Source organism: Penicillium hordei (genome assembly GCF_028827395.1).
Source record: "Penicillium hordei strain IBT 12815 chromosome Unknown utg000003l_segment0_segment0, whole genome shotgun sequence".
In the NCBI taxonomy this organism is placed as follows: domain Eukaryota; kingdom Fungi; phylum Ascomycota; class Eurotiomycetes; order Eurotiales; family Aspergillaceae; genus Penicillium; species Penicillium hordei.
Window position 1 is genome coordinate 5,170,701 of NW_026623144.1, and position 17,140 is coordinate 5,187,840.

Genomic DNA, 17,140 nt, shown 5'->3' on the forward strand with positions numbered 1-17,140 from the left:
CCTTTGGTGAGACTGTCATGGAATAAGTGTGCTTGCCCTCTTGACAGTCAGAACCAAAATGTTTTGGAGGGCAGTACATCGTAGGTCTCAAGGATTGAATCAATGATATACATACACACTTGTTGTACGGATAACCATATGTTTTTATCCAAACAGTGAACTTGTACAGAGAAACGTTGTAGGTATCCAATAATCACAAGGCCATTAAACCACTGCATGAATGTAAATTATTTTCTAGCTAGATATTCTACCCGCTCATATGTAATGTGTGTTGACATCTAAGAACCAAACCCAATAATATGTACTGTCTCAGAAAACCAGATCAAGTCTTCAGGGAATCCGAATACCATACTTCGCATACGGGAAGTCTTCCAATGTGGAATAGAGCTGACCAAACCCATCACCAATCTTGCCAGGCGTTCCAGAACCCTGTAAACGCGGGGCCTGGAGCTCCTCTGCCTCTTTCTCGGCTTCTGTCTTCTCCTCCTCCTTGTGCGAACCCGTGGCTCCAGCGAGAACCTCTTCCTCCCGGCCCTTGAAGGCTCCTAGGAGACCCGGGTGAGGGCACCAGGCAACCTGCATGCCGGCACGACGACCAGCCTCAACTCCCGGAACCGCATCTTCGAATACGAGACACTCCTCCGGCTTGATCTCTGTCTTCCCCTGGCTGCGCAGCTCAATGTTGATGGTCTCCAGCGCAAGCAAGTAAATATCAGGAAGAGGCTTGCCTCGGCCCTTTCCGATGCGCGGATCATCTCCAAGAACCTTATTAGATTCGGGGAACACCGAGAACAACTCTGTCAGATGGTCGGTCTTTAATTTGTAGTTACCCCTGTGCGATGATGTTGCTAGCGCGATGTATACGGGCTCGTCGGTTGACTTTGTCAACGCAAGGTTAGACAACAGAGTTGGCACACCGGGGAGTGGCTTCGACTGTGGGAAGTAGTGTCGCTGGCGCGTTGATTGCTCCTCCTTGAGCTCCGCCTCGCTTATGGGGAGCTGGGCAAAGTCGTTGAAGATCTTGGCGGCCTAAATATAGCATAAGTATGCGGATACATAACAATATACAGTGTGAGACGAACCTCCGGTTGGGGTCGACCCTGCAACTGTGCCTTGACTGACCAGGGAAGGATGGGTCTGCCGTACTTTTGGAGGATCTCATTCGTGACTATGGTGTACAAATCTTCGGAGTCAATCAACAAGCCGTCCATGTCGAAGAGACATGCTCGGATGCGGGGAAGGCTGTCAACAGAGTCAATTGATGTTCAAGTGCAACCACGATCCATACCCAGGTTCTACTCACTCATTAGTGGAAGCCATGGCTGTATGGTCTGTTTACCGGTGTCAGAGTGGGATGTTGACCACGTTTGATAATTTGATAAGACGCGGGGAATAAACGTTATCAGTCCTATCAGTCCCGTGATTGAACCCTTGGCAACATCTGATATTCTTGGCCGACGACGACCTCCTCACAAAATGAGCAGTCCTTCTAATTCGCCCGAGCGCCAAGGGAAAAGTGCTCCCAATGATGCCGATGACAGTGGTGACGAGGATGTCTTCCACGATGCCCACTTCCCCGCCGAGGAAGAAGCCGTGAGTTGTAACGATGTTCAAGCTTATGACCGGAGCCGTATGTTGACTTCAATCTTCCTCGCAATAGCAACTCTTGAAAGAAGCCCACGAAATCAAATCCGAAGCAAATCAGCTGTTTCTCGCGACCAGCTATGACCAAGCCATCTCCTGCTACGATCGAGCTCTCGCTTCCTGCCCGAGCTACCTCGATTACGATGTCGCCATAATCCACAGTAATATCGCTGCTTGCCATTTGAAATTGGAAGATTGGAAGGCCGCAGTAGACTCTGCATCCGTCTCCATTGAACGTCTGAGCAAGATTATCCCGCCAACCCCACAGGACAAGGGTGACGAGTCGAAGGGGAAACAAATCCCAGAATCCGACAAAAAGCACACAGATGCAGTGGTTGAACTGTCGGGAGATGACGAAGAAGCCGAGTTGAAGGAACTACAAAGATTGCAAGAGCAGGACGAGCAGAGGAGCAAGGTGATGCGACTTCGAGCCAAAGTCCTTATGCGACGCGCAAAGGCGAAGACCCAAATCGGTGGCTGGGGTAGTTTGCAAGGTGCCGCAGAGGACTACCAGGCCCTTGCTGCGGTTGAAAACCTTCCGGCAGATGATAAAAGAGTTGTGCAACGGGCATTGCGGGAACTCCCCGAGCGCATCAATCAAGCACGGGAGAAGGAGATGGGCGATATGATGGGCAAGCTGAAGGATGTGAGTACTTTCTTCGCTGATAATATCTGTGTCAAGATGATAGGCAATACTAATATCGGACAGCTCGGAAATGGGATCTTGAGCCCATTTGGTCTGTCGACGGACAACTTCAAGTTCGTCCAGGACCCGAAGACGGGTGGCTATAACATGAACTTCCAATCCTAATCAGGTTTGACCAATCAGACGCGATGGCATCATGTATCCATCTTACTTTGGGCACCTGAAAGCCCTGAAATGGATTTGTTTCTCAGCATCATATGCATACCCCTGGCAGGAAGCCATGAAGGCGTTCTGGCTTTTGCGCACATCTTGTTTCATATCAACAATACATATCTTGATAGTTAACCAGCTTCAGTCCCTTAATTATGGAGCACGGGAACATTTTATGCCCAGCAGTCCCCCCTTCTATCCACCACAACCTCCTTTGAAGCCATCGCCATGGATACACACAATTACCGCAGCCATACACAGGATTTGCTAGTAGAAGCATCCGCATGTCAAAGGTTATACATACAAAATACATCTGCACATTTTAGGCTTTTTATCCCCTTTATATACACCTAGGAAGACATCAAAGAAGACATAAAAAGAACATTAGAACATTCAAAAGTCACATCAGAGGTTCTTACATATAATATCCCTGATACCATCTTGGACTAAACATTCAAGTCTTACGTTCTTACGTCCTCAATGACAGAGGACACATAAGCGGCCGATTATTCCTGTTAGTGATTAGTCGGGACTGTATTCTTTGACCACAAAGTGATGACAATTTTTCCCATTTGATTTGTATGCATGGGTTTAAGAGGCATGAAACATGTCTAACAAATCTTTGTCGATAGAATCACAGGAGTGTGGTTGCCTTTGACCTCAGACAAGACCAAAATATACTTTGTTAAGCGTTGCATGATATGGAGAAAGAAATATCCAACCCATCCAATTTAAAAGCCGAGCTTTCGCACCCAAAGATTATTCTAAGCAACACAATCTCGTACATCATCAACCATGGCTCTCAAAGTTTTCACCACTGAGTCGATCGGCGCGCAGAGAAACCACATTGCGATCTACATGGAAACCGATCCAAGCGAAGACAGGGGCTGGTTGCACCATGTCACCGGAACAATCCTGAACGGCATGGATTACACACCTAGACAAACACCTGACCCGGAAGGGCTGCCGGAACATGTGCCAGACTCCAAGAAACAGATTGGAATCATTGAAGAAGAAGACCTGGAGAGGTTCCGGGAGGAATGTTGTCTCGCAGTTCTTCCCCCGCGGGCCCAGGTGACCCTCAAGGGGACCCGACTGTATCCTGATATCCCGCTCTACCGCTGTACAGAGTGGCTGAAGGATGTTGAGGAGATGGCTGTCAGGAAGGGAATTTTTAAGCCTCTGTGATGGGTTAGTTATCTTTTTTGTTTCGTGGCCTTCTGGGGGATAACATAATACTAACACAAGTAGTCTGCGATTCCATCCATACCATATCTGGCATTAGGCCGATTGTTAAGTCTCTTTAGTAGGTATCTAGATAGGATTGAAATCGATTATTCTTGTCTGCAATTATCTATCTTATGCAGCCGTTCTTCAAACTATTATATAGGTAAGCAAGCCAATAATGTGCTAAAATAGCTGTACAATGGTTACATGTATATGTGGGAGTATTGAAGTTATATGTTTCTCGAGGTAAGCAATTGAAACTAATATGCTAGTCTAGGGGTTGTTTCTTGTTTTGTTTCCCTTTCAGTTCCCCGTTCACTTGTCTTTTAATTTTGTACCAGTATTGTTACTTCCTTGCGCGTATCGGACGCAAGTGCTAAGGAAGTGGTGGTTGTCGGTTTGGAAAAGGGGATTCGAAAGGGGTATATTCACGCCGGTTGACTTCGCACCTTGTGGTCTACCCCTCTCCGGGGTTTAGTTTAACTGATAGCAGCGGTGCGCTGTGATGGCTAGGGAATTAACCAGGTGACGTATGTACTAGAAGATGTCACCCGGTGCAGTTTCATGAATACTTTTGACTATTTCAAAGCTGTCATCCCTTGATACACTCCATTGTAACCCTCAACCTTCTCACTCATCTGGTGGAACACAAACTGCGCTAGACGCGCAGCAGGATACAAACGCAACCCTGTGGGATTGACAACCTGCATTAATGCCCCCACAGCCCCCTCATACCCACTGTCCATAACGCCAGCATGTATAGTCACGCCGGACCTAAATAATGAGCTGCGAACGAAAATTTCGCCCATCACATCCAGAGGAACGGAGACGGTCTCATTGAATTCCACGAGGTATGAACCCTGCACGAGATCTAAATATGGCTTCGTATTTTCCTTTGACGAGGGAAACGGTATCTCTTCTGTTGAGGCCGGCTGCCGAAGTTGGTTGTCCAAGTCAATTGTTCCGGGCGAGGTCCATTTGAGAACGCGCTTCAGTGTGAGGTCTACACCACAGGGCTGGGCCTGCAGTGTGGGATATTTGACATTGCGGATGATGGAGCGTGTGATAAGTGAGCACCCGGGGAGGATCATGTTTAGTAGGCGTCAGACCCTGGTCTCAGTTTGATCTCCGGTAATTTCTGCTTCTGTATATGTTGAAGTGTTTGCTAAGGGGCACAAGATAACTAGAAAAGAATCGACCAAAAAGACACCGGGCCGCATAAGCGGCTGACTTATTGATGTGATGAATCAGGGGACAAAACAAACAGAGCAAACAAACAAAGCAAATCCATCCTGCAATATTCGTTAACTATTGCCTACCTTCTTAGGTACCTAGGCACGCCTATAAAACCCCCAAACGAGGTGATTATTGTGATTAGTGAACCGAGGAAGCCGAAGGGCCGACAGTCTCCCAAGTTTAAATTTGGTCCAATCAGAACACAGCGCAGGGACGGATTGCGGAGGTCCACATTCAGGTACGGAATACGGATGGAATCCTCAATGCCGAGTTTGGCTTCCGAAGGTACTTTGTATCTAAGTACATTGTATTTTTATCTAACATTCCATTTTAGGGGCTATTTGACTCAATATACTTGGAATCAAGTTCAGTACAATTGATACTATTCCAAAATGCCTACAATTTACCGTTCGCCGTATCCAGATCTGGAGATCAAATCAGTTGACTTGGTGTCTTACCTGTTCTCAAATCCCCTCAACATACCCCTGGACCGCCCTACATACATCAATGCTATCTCCGGAGAGCAATATACCCTTGGAGATGTGATGCAACGTACACATTCTCTGTCCAACGGGCTTCGGCAAAGCATAGGCGTTAAGCCCAACGATGTCGTGGCATTGTTCAGTCCCAATACAATCGATTACCCTGTGGTATGCCACGCAATTATCGGCTCCAGAGCTATCGTTGCCCCGACCAGTGCAGCCCTGACGGCACTTGAGCTTAATGCTCAGCTCAAGACCAGCGAGGCCAGATTCATCATCGTCCATTCATCTTTGTTGGAGACTGCCACCAAGGCAGCCAAGGGGACATCTGTTGAGAAAGTAGTGCTGATAGATGGCCAAGCACCAGTCAATGGTCAACCTACATGCAATCATCTCGCCAGTACATTTGCCCCCGGTGATTTACTCACTATCGATCCGGCCGAGGCAGATCGCCAACCCACATTCATCTGCTTTTCATCCGGAACATCAGGTGCAGCCAAGGGTGTCATTACAACACACCAGAACCTCACCTCCAACCTCCAGCAATGGCGTCACCAAATGCTAGACTCTGGTCTTCCCTCCCAGCGACCAACAAGACAATCCGCCATTGCATTCCTGCCATTCAGCCATATCTACGGGCTCAACCTGTTCATTTGTCAGTGTTTGATTTGGGGCACAACAGTGGTCGTCATGCCAAGATTCGACCTCGATTTATACCTCAGTTGTATCGAAAAATACCGACCAGACGAGTTGGCAGTGGTGCCACCCATTGCTCTGATGTTGGTTAAAGACCCACGGGTCTCCAAATACGATCTCACTAGCGTGCGCAGGATCATGTCTGCCGCTGCACCCCTTACAATCGAATTATCATCTGCCCTCGAAGCCAAGTTCACAGAGATTTCAAAGACAGAGGTATTCTGTACCCAGTCATGGGGTCTGACAGAGACATCGCCAATGGCGACCGCCTTCCCAAATGACCGCATGGATAAGCGGAACACGGGCGTGGGCTGTATTGTGCCGAACATGCAGCTCCGCTTCGTGGATCCCGAGTCCATGAAAGATGCAGCCGTCACATCTGACGGATCCACAGAACCTGCGGAGATCTGGTGCCGCGGTCCGAACGTCGTGATGGGATATTACAATAACGAGCAAGCGACGAAAGATGCGTTCCACGTGGACGAGGATGGAACGAGGTGGTTCCGCACGGGCGATATTGGAACCATCGATCGAGATGGGTATGTCACCATTCAAGATCGCATCAAGGAGATGATCAAGTACAAGGGACTGCAGGTCATCCCTAGTGAGTTGGAAGGAAAGCTGGTCGACCACCCCGACATCGAGGATGCTGCTGTGACTGGAATGTGGGTGGATGACAGGGCCACTGAGCTGCCGGTTGGTTTTGTGGTCTTGAGTCGGCAGGCCAAAGACAGGGATCAGAAGGTTGTCCTTGATGAGATCCACGCGTGGCTGAATGAGCGTATTGCTAACCACAAGCGTCTGCGCGGGGGTATCCATGTCTTGTCGCAAATTCCCAAGTCGCCTAGTGGGAAGATTCTGCGTAGGCAGCTGAGAGATTTGCTGAAGAGTCAAGCGCCTAAAGCTCGTCTGTGATTGAGCGCTTGGGACAATCATTCTGTGTTGATAGCCTGCAACGTGTACAACTAAGTATTCCATGGACATAACTCTCTCATTGGTTAATATTACCAGGCGGAATTTTAGATCCACTATCACTTTACAAGTATGCGGTGTATCCCGGCTAGAGGTTAGAAACTAAATTTTGTTATTGGTAATATTGAAGCCTTCTATGTAAAGAGCCGTCCTACTTTGCTTATCAGAAAGACCAAGTTGGAAATAAGCGTTTTTAACCGTGAATGTAGGGTATGATTCGTATTGTATAGTTATGAGACCCGCCTAACTCCCTATAATTTAAGATGTCTCCTTATTATCCGGGGTGTAATAGTAAGGTATAGAGTGTTATAAAAGGAGAAGATACGCCGGCTTAAAAAAGACATCACAAGGCCGGCTATTCTTGTTAGTTATATGAGGCAGCCAATGAGAGAGAGCTGTCTATGGCATATTTAGTCGCCCGAAGAAAACCTGCATAGATCGTGAAGTAGCAATTCCAACCCCTCAATTAGAAACTCCGGCTTGTTTCTACGTATTCCAAATATCGTTTCACATGGTAGATATACATGCTACATGCTACATGCTATAAGCAGATAAAGCAGATAAAAGTACTCAAAAACGTCGACACGTGAAATCTCGGGAGATTTGCACTCTCGTGGCCCGCGGGTTCCGAGCGGTGATCAATTGACGGAGTCCGACCTTTTGAGACCCAGAGGCTTTTTGAAGTCGGCTTTATGTTCCCTTCCTATCGGATGGAGTTGGTCATCTTAAGATAACCTCACTGCAAATTGCACATACCTCTTTACGTTGCTTTATCTGCTTCCGACGTCGTAGGGGCTGGTCCATTTTCGCTTGAGGTCGATCTGACTAGCTTACGCGGATCACGGTTCCTCCCCTGATTCACACCTCTACTTGCCATGGGTTTATGGACATGGCCCTACTCACGTGAGAAGGAGGAAAAGAGGCCCAAATTCGTCGAGTTAAGGTCGTCAAGATGGTTTATCATGTTCGTCGTCGCCTTTGCCACTGGGACGGACATCTTCATGTACGGTCTTATCGTACCGGTCACGCCAACCGCATTGAAAGACAGAGCGGGCATCTCAGATAGGGATATTCAAAGCTGGACATCAATTCTTCTCGCCCTGTACTCGGCTGCTTTGTTGGCCTTTGCGCCTGTTGTCGGGTACATCGCCGATCGAGCCGAGTCCCGTCGGTGGCCTTTGCTGGTTGGTCTCGTTGCGTTGGCTGCTGCCACAGCCCTTCTGTGTGTTGGCACTCATATCGGCTTGTGGATTGTTGGTCGCTTGTTTCAAGGCGCTGCCGCTGCGGTGGTATGGACGGCCGGCTTGGCACTGATGGTAGACACTGTCGGCAAAGACGACCTCGGCCAAGCGATTGGATATGTCTCTATGGCTATTAGCGTTGGAACTCTAGCTGGACCCCTTCTTGGTGGAGTTGTCTACGAGAATGGTGGATATTATGCTGTTTTCGGCCTTGCCTTCGCTTTCATCGCCCTCGATATCATCTTGCGATTGCTGTTGATCGAGAGAAGACACGCTATCAAATGGCTTGCGCCGGAGATGAGGCCTCTCTCTGTGAATGGAAACGAATCAGCGGAAGAGAAGTCAAACCAAATCTCAGAACCTCCCACCCCACCCACTAATGGCTCCGAACCTCGTGAATCCCAACCGCCTGCTCCCCCTTCACGGAGTGCGTTCAGGCGTGTCGCTATTTTATTGAGCTCGCCCCGTCTTGTTGTATCTGTCTGGGGATACTTCATCTTATCAATCGTCCTGACCTCATTTGACAGCGTCCTTCCACTCTTCGTGCAAGAGACATTCGGGTGGCAGCAAAGTGGCCAGGGGCTAATCTTCATTTGCCTCATGGTGCCACACTTATTAGACCCACTGACGGGGTACATTATTGATAAATACCCCAAATCCTGTCGCTACCTTGCCGCTGGGGCATTCCTCGCTTCCGTTCCCGTGTTGGTGCTTCTGCGTTTTGTCACGGATAGCTCGATGCAGCATAAGATTCTCCTCTGTGCTCTCCTCGCTTGTGTTGGGCTCTGCTTTGCCGTGGCTATGCCACCGCTCGTTGCGGAGGTCTTCTTCGCCGTGAAGGAGAAAGAGGATAAAACGCCTGACATCTTCGGTCGCGGTGGTGCTATGGCTCTAGCCTTTGGGCTGTCGAATATGGGGTTCGCGTCTGGAAGTCTGATCGGGCCATTCTTCGCGGGCTTTATTCGCCAAGAGGCTGGCTGGGGGGCGATGGGATGGGCAATAGGGTTGATAGCCGGCATATCATCTATCCCAATCTTGTTGTTCGTGGGTGGCTGGATCTTGAGAAAGCCGGTCACGTCAGAGAATGAAGTCCAATTGACTGACAGCGCACCTGGCCCATGAGTTGGCAAAGGCAAAAAAAAAAAAAGAAACCTACCTTGTATGTAATTCATCTTTCATACTTTCTGTGCATGTTAGATATCACAGTCTGAACAGGGTTTGCTACAGCCTTTCTCGAATTGTCAGACATACACATTCCACTCCATTATGCCTTCTAAGTTCCAGCAATATTTCCCTCGAATAGAAAAATCAGCAATAAACAAAAAGAATTGAACAAGTAGTTCTATTAATTTACCCCACATGAACCCACAAGTGTTCTCCGCAGCCCCGCGAAGATTATAGACATGCTATGGGCTCGGGACTTGTTTGAGAGGACATCAGCCGTGATTATGGAATGTCACCTAAATTGTCCGAAGCTCCCAATCTGTGTTTTGTCAAATATCCAGTTCCAAAGCTCTGAGAGTTAACTATGGCGGCTGAAATCCAACACTTATCCCTGAATGCCATATTCAAGGGCATCCAGCGTGATGATCAAAATGTGCCTGTTCATCAATTCCTCGGTATAAAATATGCCAGTATCCCAGCACGGTTCGAGAAGGCCGAGCCTGTCCGCAGTTTCGATGGGGCTATTATTGATGCCTCGAAATATGGGTAAGCCGTATTCACACAAGATAGAGACAGACTATGCTTGGGATATAGCTAAATTCATATACTGACATTTGATCCAGTCCGATATGTCCTCAACCGGATGTGGACGTCCGCCATCTCCTCCGTATTCCAGAGGACTTCGTCATTGCTCCTGAAGCAGAGGATGAATTCGAATGTCTAAATCTAGAGATCACATGTCCTCCCAAGTCTTCTACAACAGGCCCTCTTCCTGTTCTTATCTGGATACATGGCGGCTCTCAGATAGTTACATTCTGCTCTGCTGCCTCCAAGATTTGTGATCCGACCAAGATTGTCGCAGATTCTATCAAGGCAGGCAAACCTATCATCTTCGTGTCGATCAATTACCGCCTAAATATCTTCAGTTTCGGAGATGGCAACGAGAAGAATTTGGCTCTGAAAGATCAGCGTCTCGGTATCGAGTGGGTGCGACGGAATATCGCCGGTTTTGGAGGTGATCCTGTAAGTCAGATAACGTTTCCTGCGAATACGTGACCGTGCTCATTATGTTTAGGAAAATATCACCTTGTCAGGCGAAAGCGCGGGTGCTATCTATACCCATGCCCACCTTATTACTGGCCCTCCTGTGAGAAGGGCCGTTATGGCATCTGGAACTCTTTATCTGTCCTCGCCGCTACCGGTTGAAAAGGGAGATGGCCTCATCAAAGGGTTAGAAGCAAAGGTCCGAGAGCTTGGCCAAACTTCACTACGCGAATCCTCCGTTCCTGTATTGGTCCAAGCACTGCGAGAGTGTAATGTGAATACAATGTGGATCCAAGAGGAGCCTGAACTACTAGGTTGGGAAACCAAACCTGAGCTGGTCGAGGAAGTGATGATTGGCGATGTTGAGTACGAGGCAAGTAAAGCCTTGGCTATGAATGGTCCTTTGAGACATTACTAATTTGTGATTTAGTCTGTTATTTGGCGAAACGGCGTCGAGCTCCTCGACGGAGAGACGATCGCAGCTGCATTCGACAGCGATAAGCAATGGGGCACCCAGCTTCGAAAAATGTACCATATCGTTGGTGATCGCCCAACGGCTGCGAAGCTGGGAGCTCTAGATCTCGTCAATGATGTTCGGTATGCTCTTCCTGTCGAGGTCATTACCGACAAGTTACGCACGGCCAACAAGCGTGTCTTCCAATACGTGATCGACCAGACTAATCCCTGGCAACCTTCAAGTCGTGCACATCATGCCGTTGATCTGTTGTTTCTCTTCGACGGCGTTGATCTGTCCTTCAATCCTGCGGCGAACGCTGTTGGAAAGGAGATGCGGCAGCGTTGGATTCAATTTGTCAATGGTGATGGACCTTGGTCTACTAGTGTAAGATTTGCTTTTGGACCTCTGGGTGAGTGCAGGGAGATTGATGAATCGCAGTTCGCTGCTCATCGAAGAGTGGAGCATTGCAAGGTGCTCAAGGAAGCAGGAAATGGCACGTATATGCCTATTGTATTTGCTTTGACTGCGGGGAGAATTAGTCTGTTAAACTAGTCTAAAACAATATACTCAATATAGATCCAATGCAGTTTACTCTGTCGCAAGATCATAATTTTATTGGTTGTATATAATTGGCCAGTTGTCTCAACACCCAAAATCGCAAAGACTCCCTTTCACATTCCTGACATCTCGGCAGTTCAATCACCCTCTTGATCCCGTTAAACATCCACCAAATCAACCCTGAACTCCTATTGTCTCCCCACCCCAAACCTCCACTTTTAATCAGCCCTTACTCATGTGGGGTCGTCCGTTGCCCCCTCACATAAGAATGATATTTCTCCGCAATTCATCGGCCCGGAGCTGGTCTAGCAGGGAGCCCGGCAAGTCGATTGACCATGGCTTTGCCGATTTATGGGGGAAGGATCCACCGCTAAGGCATCTAATACACCAACATTGCGTGTTCAGCTGATGCTTCGCGACCATGCCGGGTGGCCCGAAGGACATCCCTGTATATTTCTCTTACTCGCTGACCCCACAAGTCGGATTCGGATGATTTAAACCGAACTACATATATAGAGGTGTTGCAACCCCGTGTTACTTGGAAGACAATAAAACAATCACTACTCTTCTAATTTGTTCATATTTTAACTTCTGGCCATTTTCATCACTATGCCTTGTACTGATTCCTTGTCGGACCCCGAGGAGTACCAGAAGATATTCCACTGGGCTGAGACCCAGAAGGATGGAACTATCCCTTCCTTCAACACAAGGCGTAACGACCCTTACGAGGTATGTTGCGGCACCATGATATCTACTATGTTACTCCCTAACAATTCTATAGTATCAATCTGGCTTTGGCAATTCGTACGTATTCATACATAACCTACATCTCTGATGATTCGAAATCCTGATCTAAGAACCCTTGAACAGCTTCTCGTCTGAAGCAATTCCTGGAACTATTCCTCACGGCCAAAACAGTCCTCGTATTGTGAGGTTTGGCCTTTACGCGGAACAGATGACAGCCACTGCCTTTGTCGCCCCACGACACTGCAATAAAAAGGCGTGGTTATACCGTGTCCGCCCGGCTGTCGCCCACCAAGGATTCGTAAGTCTCTCTTGCTCTTCGTTTTCTGTACGTCGGCACTGACACCCATTGCAGACAGAGCTCCCAGATAACAAAGACACCGAGGCAAATTTCCTACCCTTGAACCCACGTATCCATGTATCCCCTACCCAGCTAGCATGGCACCCCTTTGATATCCCCGAAAGCGAAGAAGTCGACTTCGTTTCAGGATTGAAGACTCTTGCCGGCTCGGGTGATCCCACACTGCGCGAAGGTCTGGCCACACATGTCTACGTCGCCAACACAAGCATGAAGAAGAAGGCATTTGTTAACTCCGACGGTGAATTTCTCATTGTTCCACAGCAAGGAGCACTCGACATTCAAACTGAATTCGGTCCCATCTTTGTGCAGCCAGGGGAGATTGTTATTATTCAGCGCGGTATCCGCTTTAGTGTCAAACTTCCAGATGGTCCCTCGCGCGGGTATATCCTCGAGGTCTGGGGTACGCAGTTTGAGCTCCCTGAGCTGGGACCACTTGGTGCAAATGGTCTTGCAAATGCGAGGGACTTTTTGAGTCCTGTTGCTCAGTATGAGGTGGCTCAAGAGCCGTGGGAAATTATTTACAAGCTTGGAGGCAAGTTCTTCAGGAGTACTCAGAACCACAGCCCATATGATGTTGTAGCCTGGCATGGAAACTATGTGAGTTGGTGTCATTCTGGTAGTCGAACCTCAGCCAACTAATGTTGTTTAGGTCCCCTATAAATATGACTTAACCAAGTTTGTTAACGTGGGATCCATCTCTGTGGACCATATCGACCCGTCTATCTTCTGTGTCCTCACGGCCAAATCCCGCGATTTAACCGCACCTCTGGCTGATTTCCTCACTTTCTCTCCTCGATGGGATGTTGCCTCACGTATGTCTGGCCAGTTTGTTGATTCATAAACATTGCTAATAATAAAAAAAGACACATATCGACCTCCCTATTACCACCGCAATGCGGCATCCGAACTAATGGGTTTAATCTACGGTGGCTATGGTGGGCGCTCGGACGAATTCAAGCCGGGGAGCGTGTCATTTGAATGTGGCAGTATGCTGATCCTGGAATTTCCCCCCTCGAATATTAGTCAATGCTGATACTTTCTCTAGTGGTTCCTCATGGCGTTGCATACGAAGAGTTCAAAGACGCCATTGATAATGCACCGCCAGCGATGCAGATATCGAAGGCGTCGATTGCATTCATGTTCGAGTCTTGCCGTCCCTTCACAATTACTGATTACGCATGGTACAGTGAAAAGAAGCATGAGCATGAGCCTAAGATGTGGGATAGCTTAGTGGACAATTTCTCAAAGCACGCCAAGGAGGTTGATGAAATTTTGGCTAAGAAGGCGAAGAATCACTCCTTTTCCTAGGCACATTTTACATGAGCAGATATCAACTTGTATTATGACATTTAAATAGATTACTTGAAATTAAACTGGACAAAATCAGCCAACCCACTAATCTGAATTACCCAAACAAATGTCTTATTGTCGAGATTCTTGATGAAGATCATGTAGTCTGGAGTGTCCGCAATCGTCTCTTCAAGGCCCCTTGGAGCAAACACAAGGTCTCTGATTACCTGGATGATATCTATACCAACTACCTCACTTTTCTCAGTTTCGTCCAGCAGGGAGGCATCCGTCAAGAGAGGGGAAGTGCTTTTTCATGATATCAACAAACTGCTGCTGAGTGTAGGTGGTGGAAGAAGTCGAGTATCTCTGGTTAGAGGCAATGGCATCCTCATAAGCTCGCACGTGGGCTTTAGCTGTGTCTCTGACATCAACGCAGAGAGAGACAGGCGTTTTCCTGGAGTGTCTAGCTTCCCGTCCACGAGTTGGTACACAGAAGTAAGAGAAGGTTTGCTGTCACATATCTAGTAATAGAAATCATGGCCTTAATCTATGGGATATATGGGTAGATTAGGGGTGCGCAAGAAAATGTTGTGACCGTCGTTGTCCTATTGTCTGCATTAGAGATCTTTGGTTAGACTTATTTCTTGAGGAACTACAGACACTATTTGAGACGTCATAACGGATTCGGAGTTCCCTGAAGGTATTTGAATATATAGTTTCAACAAATGAAAAGGTCAGATATCATCTAGGCAACGAAGCTATATACGAAGGAGATGAATGAGATTGACGTTTACGCTATAACAAAGGCTTGCATCTCTGGAGCTCGAAGTTATGGCAAAAGAAGGCTTATATGCTGTCATATATATGTCACCAAAATTAAAAGAAATGCTTAACAAGCCAATTCCCTCTTTTGATGCAACTCGCGAGGATCTATACTTCCCAAGGTTCTCCACTTTTCCGGGACCCACATCTCTCCTCAGCCTCAAAAGGTTATCGGTTCTCTGATTCTCTGACTTTCATCTGAGTCGTAGTACGTTGCACTAGTTATCCTTTTGTACAAGAATAAGCTTAGTTCATGATGATCGCCCACGTATAATCTGTGTAGTTTATAATATATGACTAGCTGGCCACCTAAAATATTCCATCGAGGACTATAATCTCCATACGGGACATGGACAGAAAAAAGAATGACGGAAAAGAAAGTGAACACCAATCGTAGCACGAGAGTTAGTCCAGCTTGCCTCGAACTCAATGAAGTCAAATCCTAGCATGTTAATGTTTGATATTTTGCCACTGAATCTTTCGGAAATGGCTCTATGTCCACGGTGATACTCCCATAAATGCCTGACGAAGTCTACATAAGATTATTAGGAACTGTCCAGTATTAAAGGTTTCAAGCTCCGCCTGAACATATTGACTTCAATATGGACTCAGTTCTATAATCAGCAACGTCTAGGGACTAAGAAATATTATGTTGGGGGGCTTTCAATTTATAATAAATGTTTATGTCCATCAGATCGGTGGTCGGCGTTTCGGTGTCCGACCGAACCCGGGAGCGAGGACCCCTAACACCGACATCTTCATGAAAGTCGTCAAATATGAATTGGAATAGGAAAATTGTGGATCTATCGGGGTCAATGGAAGCCGATCTGCGATATATGATTACCTTTTGTTTCAAAGGAAGAAGCTCGGGACTGAACTAAAGTATAATAGTTAAGGGGCATCTGTACATCGCATGTTGTATGAACTATGAACTACAACACATTCCGGGCTCAGTCCACAAAAACGAATAATATTTCACATAATCACCTTCTATATATTCTGAATCGAAGCAAGGAAATATACCTGAACACATTAGAGTTCGTTCTCCGATCTGCAGTCCTACAGCCAACTCTTAACTAACCAATTCCCCTAGAAGATGGCAGGACCCTATCTGTCTCGAGTAGCCTCAGTGGGAGGTCGGCCAACAGTCCCCCTTGATGTCCCCATATGTGCTGTCTTCCTCGCCCTTTTCATCGCCGGTGGCGCCTGCCACATGACTCTGCTTCGCCGCAACGCCGCAAGAGGCCACAAATTCATTCCATCGGGCGCAACATTTGGGTTCTGCATGTCGCGTATTATCGCAAATATCATGCGCATCGCCTGGGCCTGCCACCCGACCAACGCTAGAATCGCGATTGCAGCACAGATCTTCGTTGCAGCGGGCGTGTTGCTGCTTTTCATCTTGAACTTGCTATACGTACAGCGTATCTTCCGGGCTGTCTACCCAGTCGTCGGATGGTCCCGACCTTTATCATTGGCGTTCAAAGCACTGTATGCTCTAGTCGTGGTGACGATTATTATGGTAATCACCTGTGTTGTTCAGAGTTCGTACACTCTCAACCCGAACACCCTTCGCATCGATCGTGATATCCAGCTCTACGGCCAGACCTACTTCGCCATCATCTCGTTCCTACCACTTCCCCTTCTCTTGCTTGTCCTCCTGTCGCCAAACAGAAACCAAATCCAACAGATTGGCTCTGGTAGCTCGGTCGCCAAAATCTTCATCGTCGGACTTGCTGGCTCGTTGCTCTGCCTGGGCGCTTCATTCCGTGCCGGTACCTCCTGGATGCCGCCTCGTCCTGTCACCGACCCAGCTTGGTATCACAGCAAAGCCTGCTTCTATATCTTCAATTTCACTATTGATATTTCGGTCGTGGCTATCTTCTTCGTCGGTCGTGTTGACCAGCGATTCTGGGTTCCGAATGGAAGCTCGAAAGTGCGTCACTACAGACGAGATGAGAGTGGAAGTCCTCTTCAAGCCCATTATGAAAGGGATATGGAGAGTAACGGTAGCACTTTGTCCCAGGAGATGACCGAAGGAACAAAATAACCCGAGAGAAGACCATTGCATTTCAAGGTGTACATTATTCGAGCGCACAGGTTGTCTTAATGCGTTATGACATTCGCGGATGAAGTGATCTATGTATATTAGTGTTGACGATAACTGCGCTGCTACTAATACGAGTTTATAGTGGCTCGAACTTTGCCTTTCCATTAGATTTCTTCAACTTGTACAACACATTTGGCATATCTCTACGCTCTCTTATCCGTAAACTAGTCGATTCTGTCGGCTCTATTAGGGAGATGCTCTATTAGGATCATTAGCAGGATGCAAAGGGCATGTTT

General features: G+C 47.5%; 9 protein-coding genes across 9 annotated transcripts; 7 read left to right on the plus strand and 2 right to left on the minus strand.

Moving 5' to 3' along the window:
- Window positions 1–330: 330 nt before the first annotated feature.
- N7537_007170 (haloacid dehalogenase superfamily protein) lies at window positions 331–1,320 on the minus strand (the record flags this gene model as incomplete). The annotated part of the gene is made up of 3 exons (XM_056898227.1): window positions 331–1,029; window positions 1,083–1,242; window positions 1,304–1,320. The coding sequence occupies 3 exons, from the start codon at window positions 1,318–1,320 to the stop codon at window positions 331–333; spliced, it is 876 nt and encodes a 291-aa protein (XP_056754012.1).
- A 156-nt stretch (window positions 1,321–1,476) lies between these two features.
- On the plus strand, window positions 1,477–2,455 carry N7537_007171 (uncharacterized protein; the record flags this gene model as incomplete). Its single annotated transcript, XM_056898228.1, has 3 exons — window positions 1,477–1,593; window positions 1,661–2,290; window positions 2,354–2,455. 3 exons carry the CDS (start codon window positions 1,477–1,479, stop codon window positions 2,453–2,455), a joined length of 849 nt encoding a protein of 282 aa, XP_056754013.1.
- Window positions 2,456–3,295: 840 nt separating this feature from the next.
- Window positions 3,296–3,688, plus strand: N7537_007172 (uncharacterized protein; the record flags this gene model as incomplete). Its single annotated transcript, XM_056898229.1, has 1 exon — window positions 3,296–3,688. One exon carries the CDS (start codon window positions 3,296–3,298, stop codon window positions 3,686–3,688), a length of 393 nt encoding a protein of 130 aa, XP_056754014.1.
- Window positions 3,689–4,305: 617 nt separating this feature from the next.
- On the minus strand, window positions 4,306–4,818 carry N7537_007173 (putative dUTP diphosphatase Dut; the record flags this gene model as incomplete). The annotated part of the gene is made up of 1 exon (XM_056898230.1): window positions 4,306–4,818. One exon carries the CDS (start codon window positions 4,816–4,818, stop codon window positions 4,306–4,308), a length of 513 nt encoding a protein of 170 aa, XP_056754015.1.
- Window positions 4,819–5,355: 537 nt separating this feature from the next.
- On the plus strand, window positions 5,356–7,056 carry N7537_007174 (acyl--CoA ligase; the record flags this gene model as incomplete). Its single annotated transcript, XM_056898231.1, has 1 exon — window positions 5,356–7,056. One exon carries the CDS (start codon window positions 5,356–5,358, stop codon window positions 7,054–7,056), a length of 1,701 nt encoding a protein of 566 aa, XP_056754016.1.
- Window positions 7,057–7,988: 932 nt separating this feature from the next.
- On the plus strand, window positions 7,989–9,476 carry N7537_007175 (MFS transporter; the record flags this gene model as incomplete). Its single annotated transcript, XM_056898232.1, has 1 exon — window positions 7,989–9,476. The coding sequence occupies one exon, from the start codon at window positions 7,989–7,991 to the stop codon at window positions 9,474–9,476; it is 1,488 nt and encodes a 495-aa protein (XP_056754017.1).
- Window positions 9,477–9,882: 406 nt separating this feature from the next.
- N7537_007176 (uncharacterized protein) lies at window positions 9,883–11,571 on the plus strand (the record flags this gene model as incomplete). The annotated part of the gene is made up of 4 exons (XM_056898233.1): window positions 9,883–10,064; window positions 10,142–10,541; window positions 10,594–10,935; window positions 10,993–11,571. The coding sequence occupies 4 exons, from the start codon at window positions 9,883–9,885 to the stop codon at window positions 11,569–11,571; spliced, it is 1,503 nt and encodes a 500-aa protein (XP_056754018.1).
- A 615-nt stretch (window positions 11,572–12,186) lies between these two features.
- N7537_007177 (putative homogentisate 1,2-dioxygenase) lies at window positions 12,187–13,990 on the plus strand (the record flags this gene model as incomplete). Its single annotated transcript, XM_056898234.1, has 7 exons — window positions 12,187–12,306; window positions 12,359–12,381; window positions 12,448–12,622; window positions 12,677–13,279; window positions 13,332–13,494; window positions 13,546–13,668; window positions 13,728–13,990. 7 exons carry the CDS (start codon window positions 12,187–12,189, stop codon window positions 13,988–13,990), a joined length of 1,470 nt encoding a protein of 489 aa, XP_056754019.1.
- A 1,900-nt stretch (window positions 13,991–15,890) lies between these two features.
- On the plus strand, window positions 15,891–16,844 carry N7537_007178 (uncharacterized protein; the record flags this gene model as incomplete). Its single annotated transcript, XM_056898235.1, has 1 exon — window positions 15,891–16,844. One exon carries the CDS (start codon window positions 15,891–15,893, stop codon window positions 16,842–16,844), a length of 954 nt encoding a protein of 317 aa, XP_056754020.1.
- Between the last annotated feature and the right edge of the window lie 296 nt (window positions 16,845–17,140).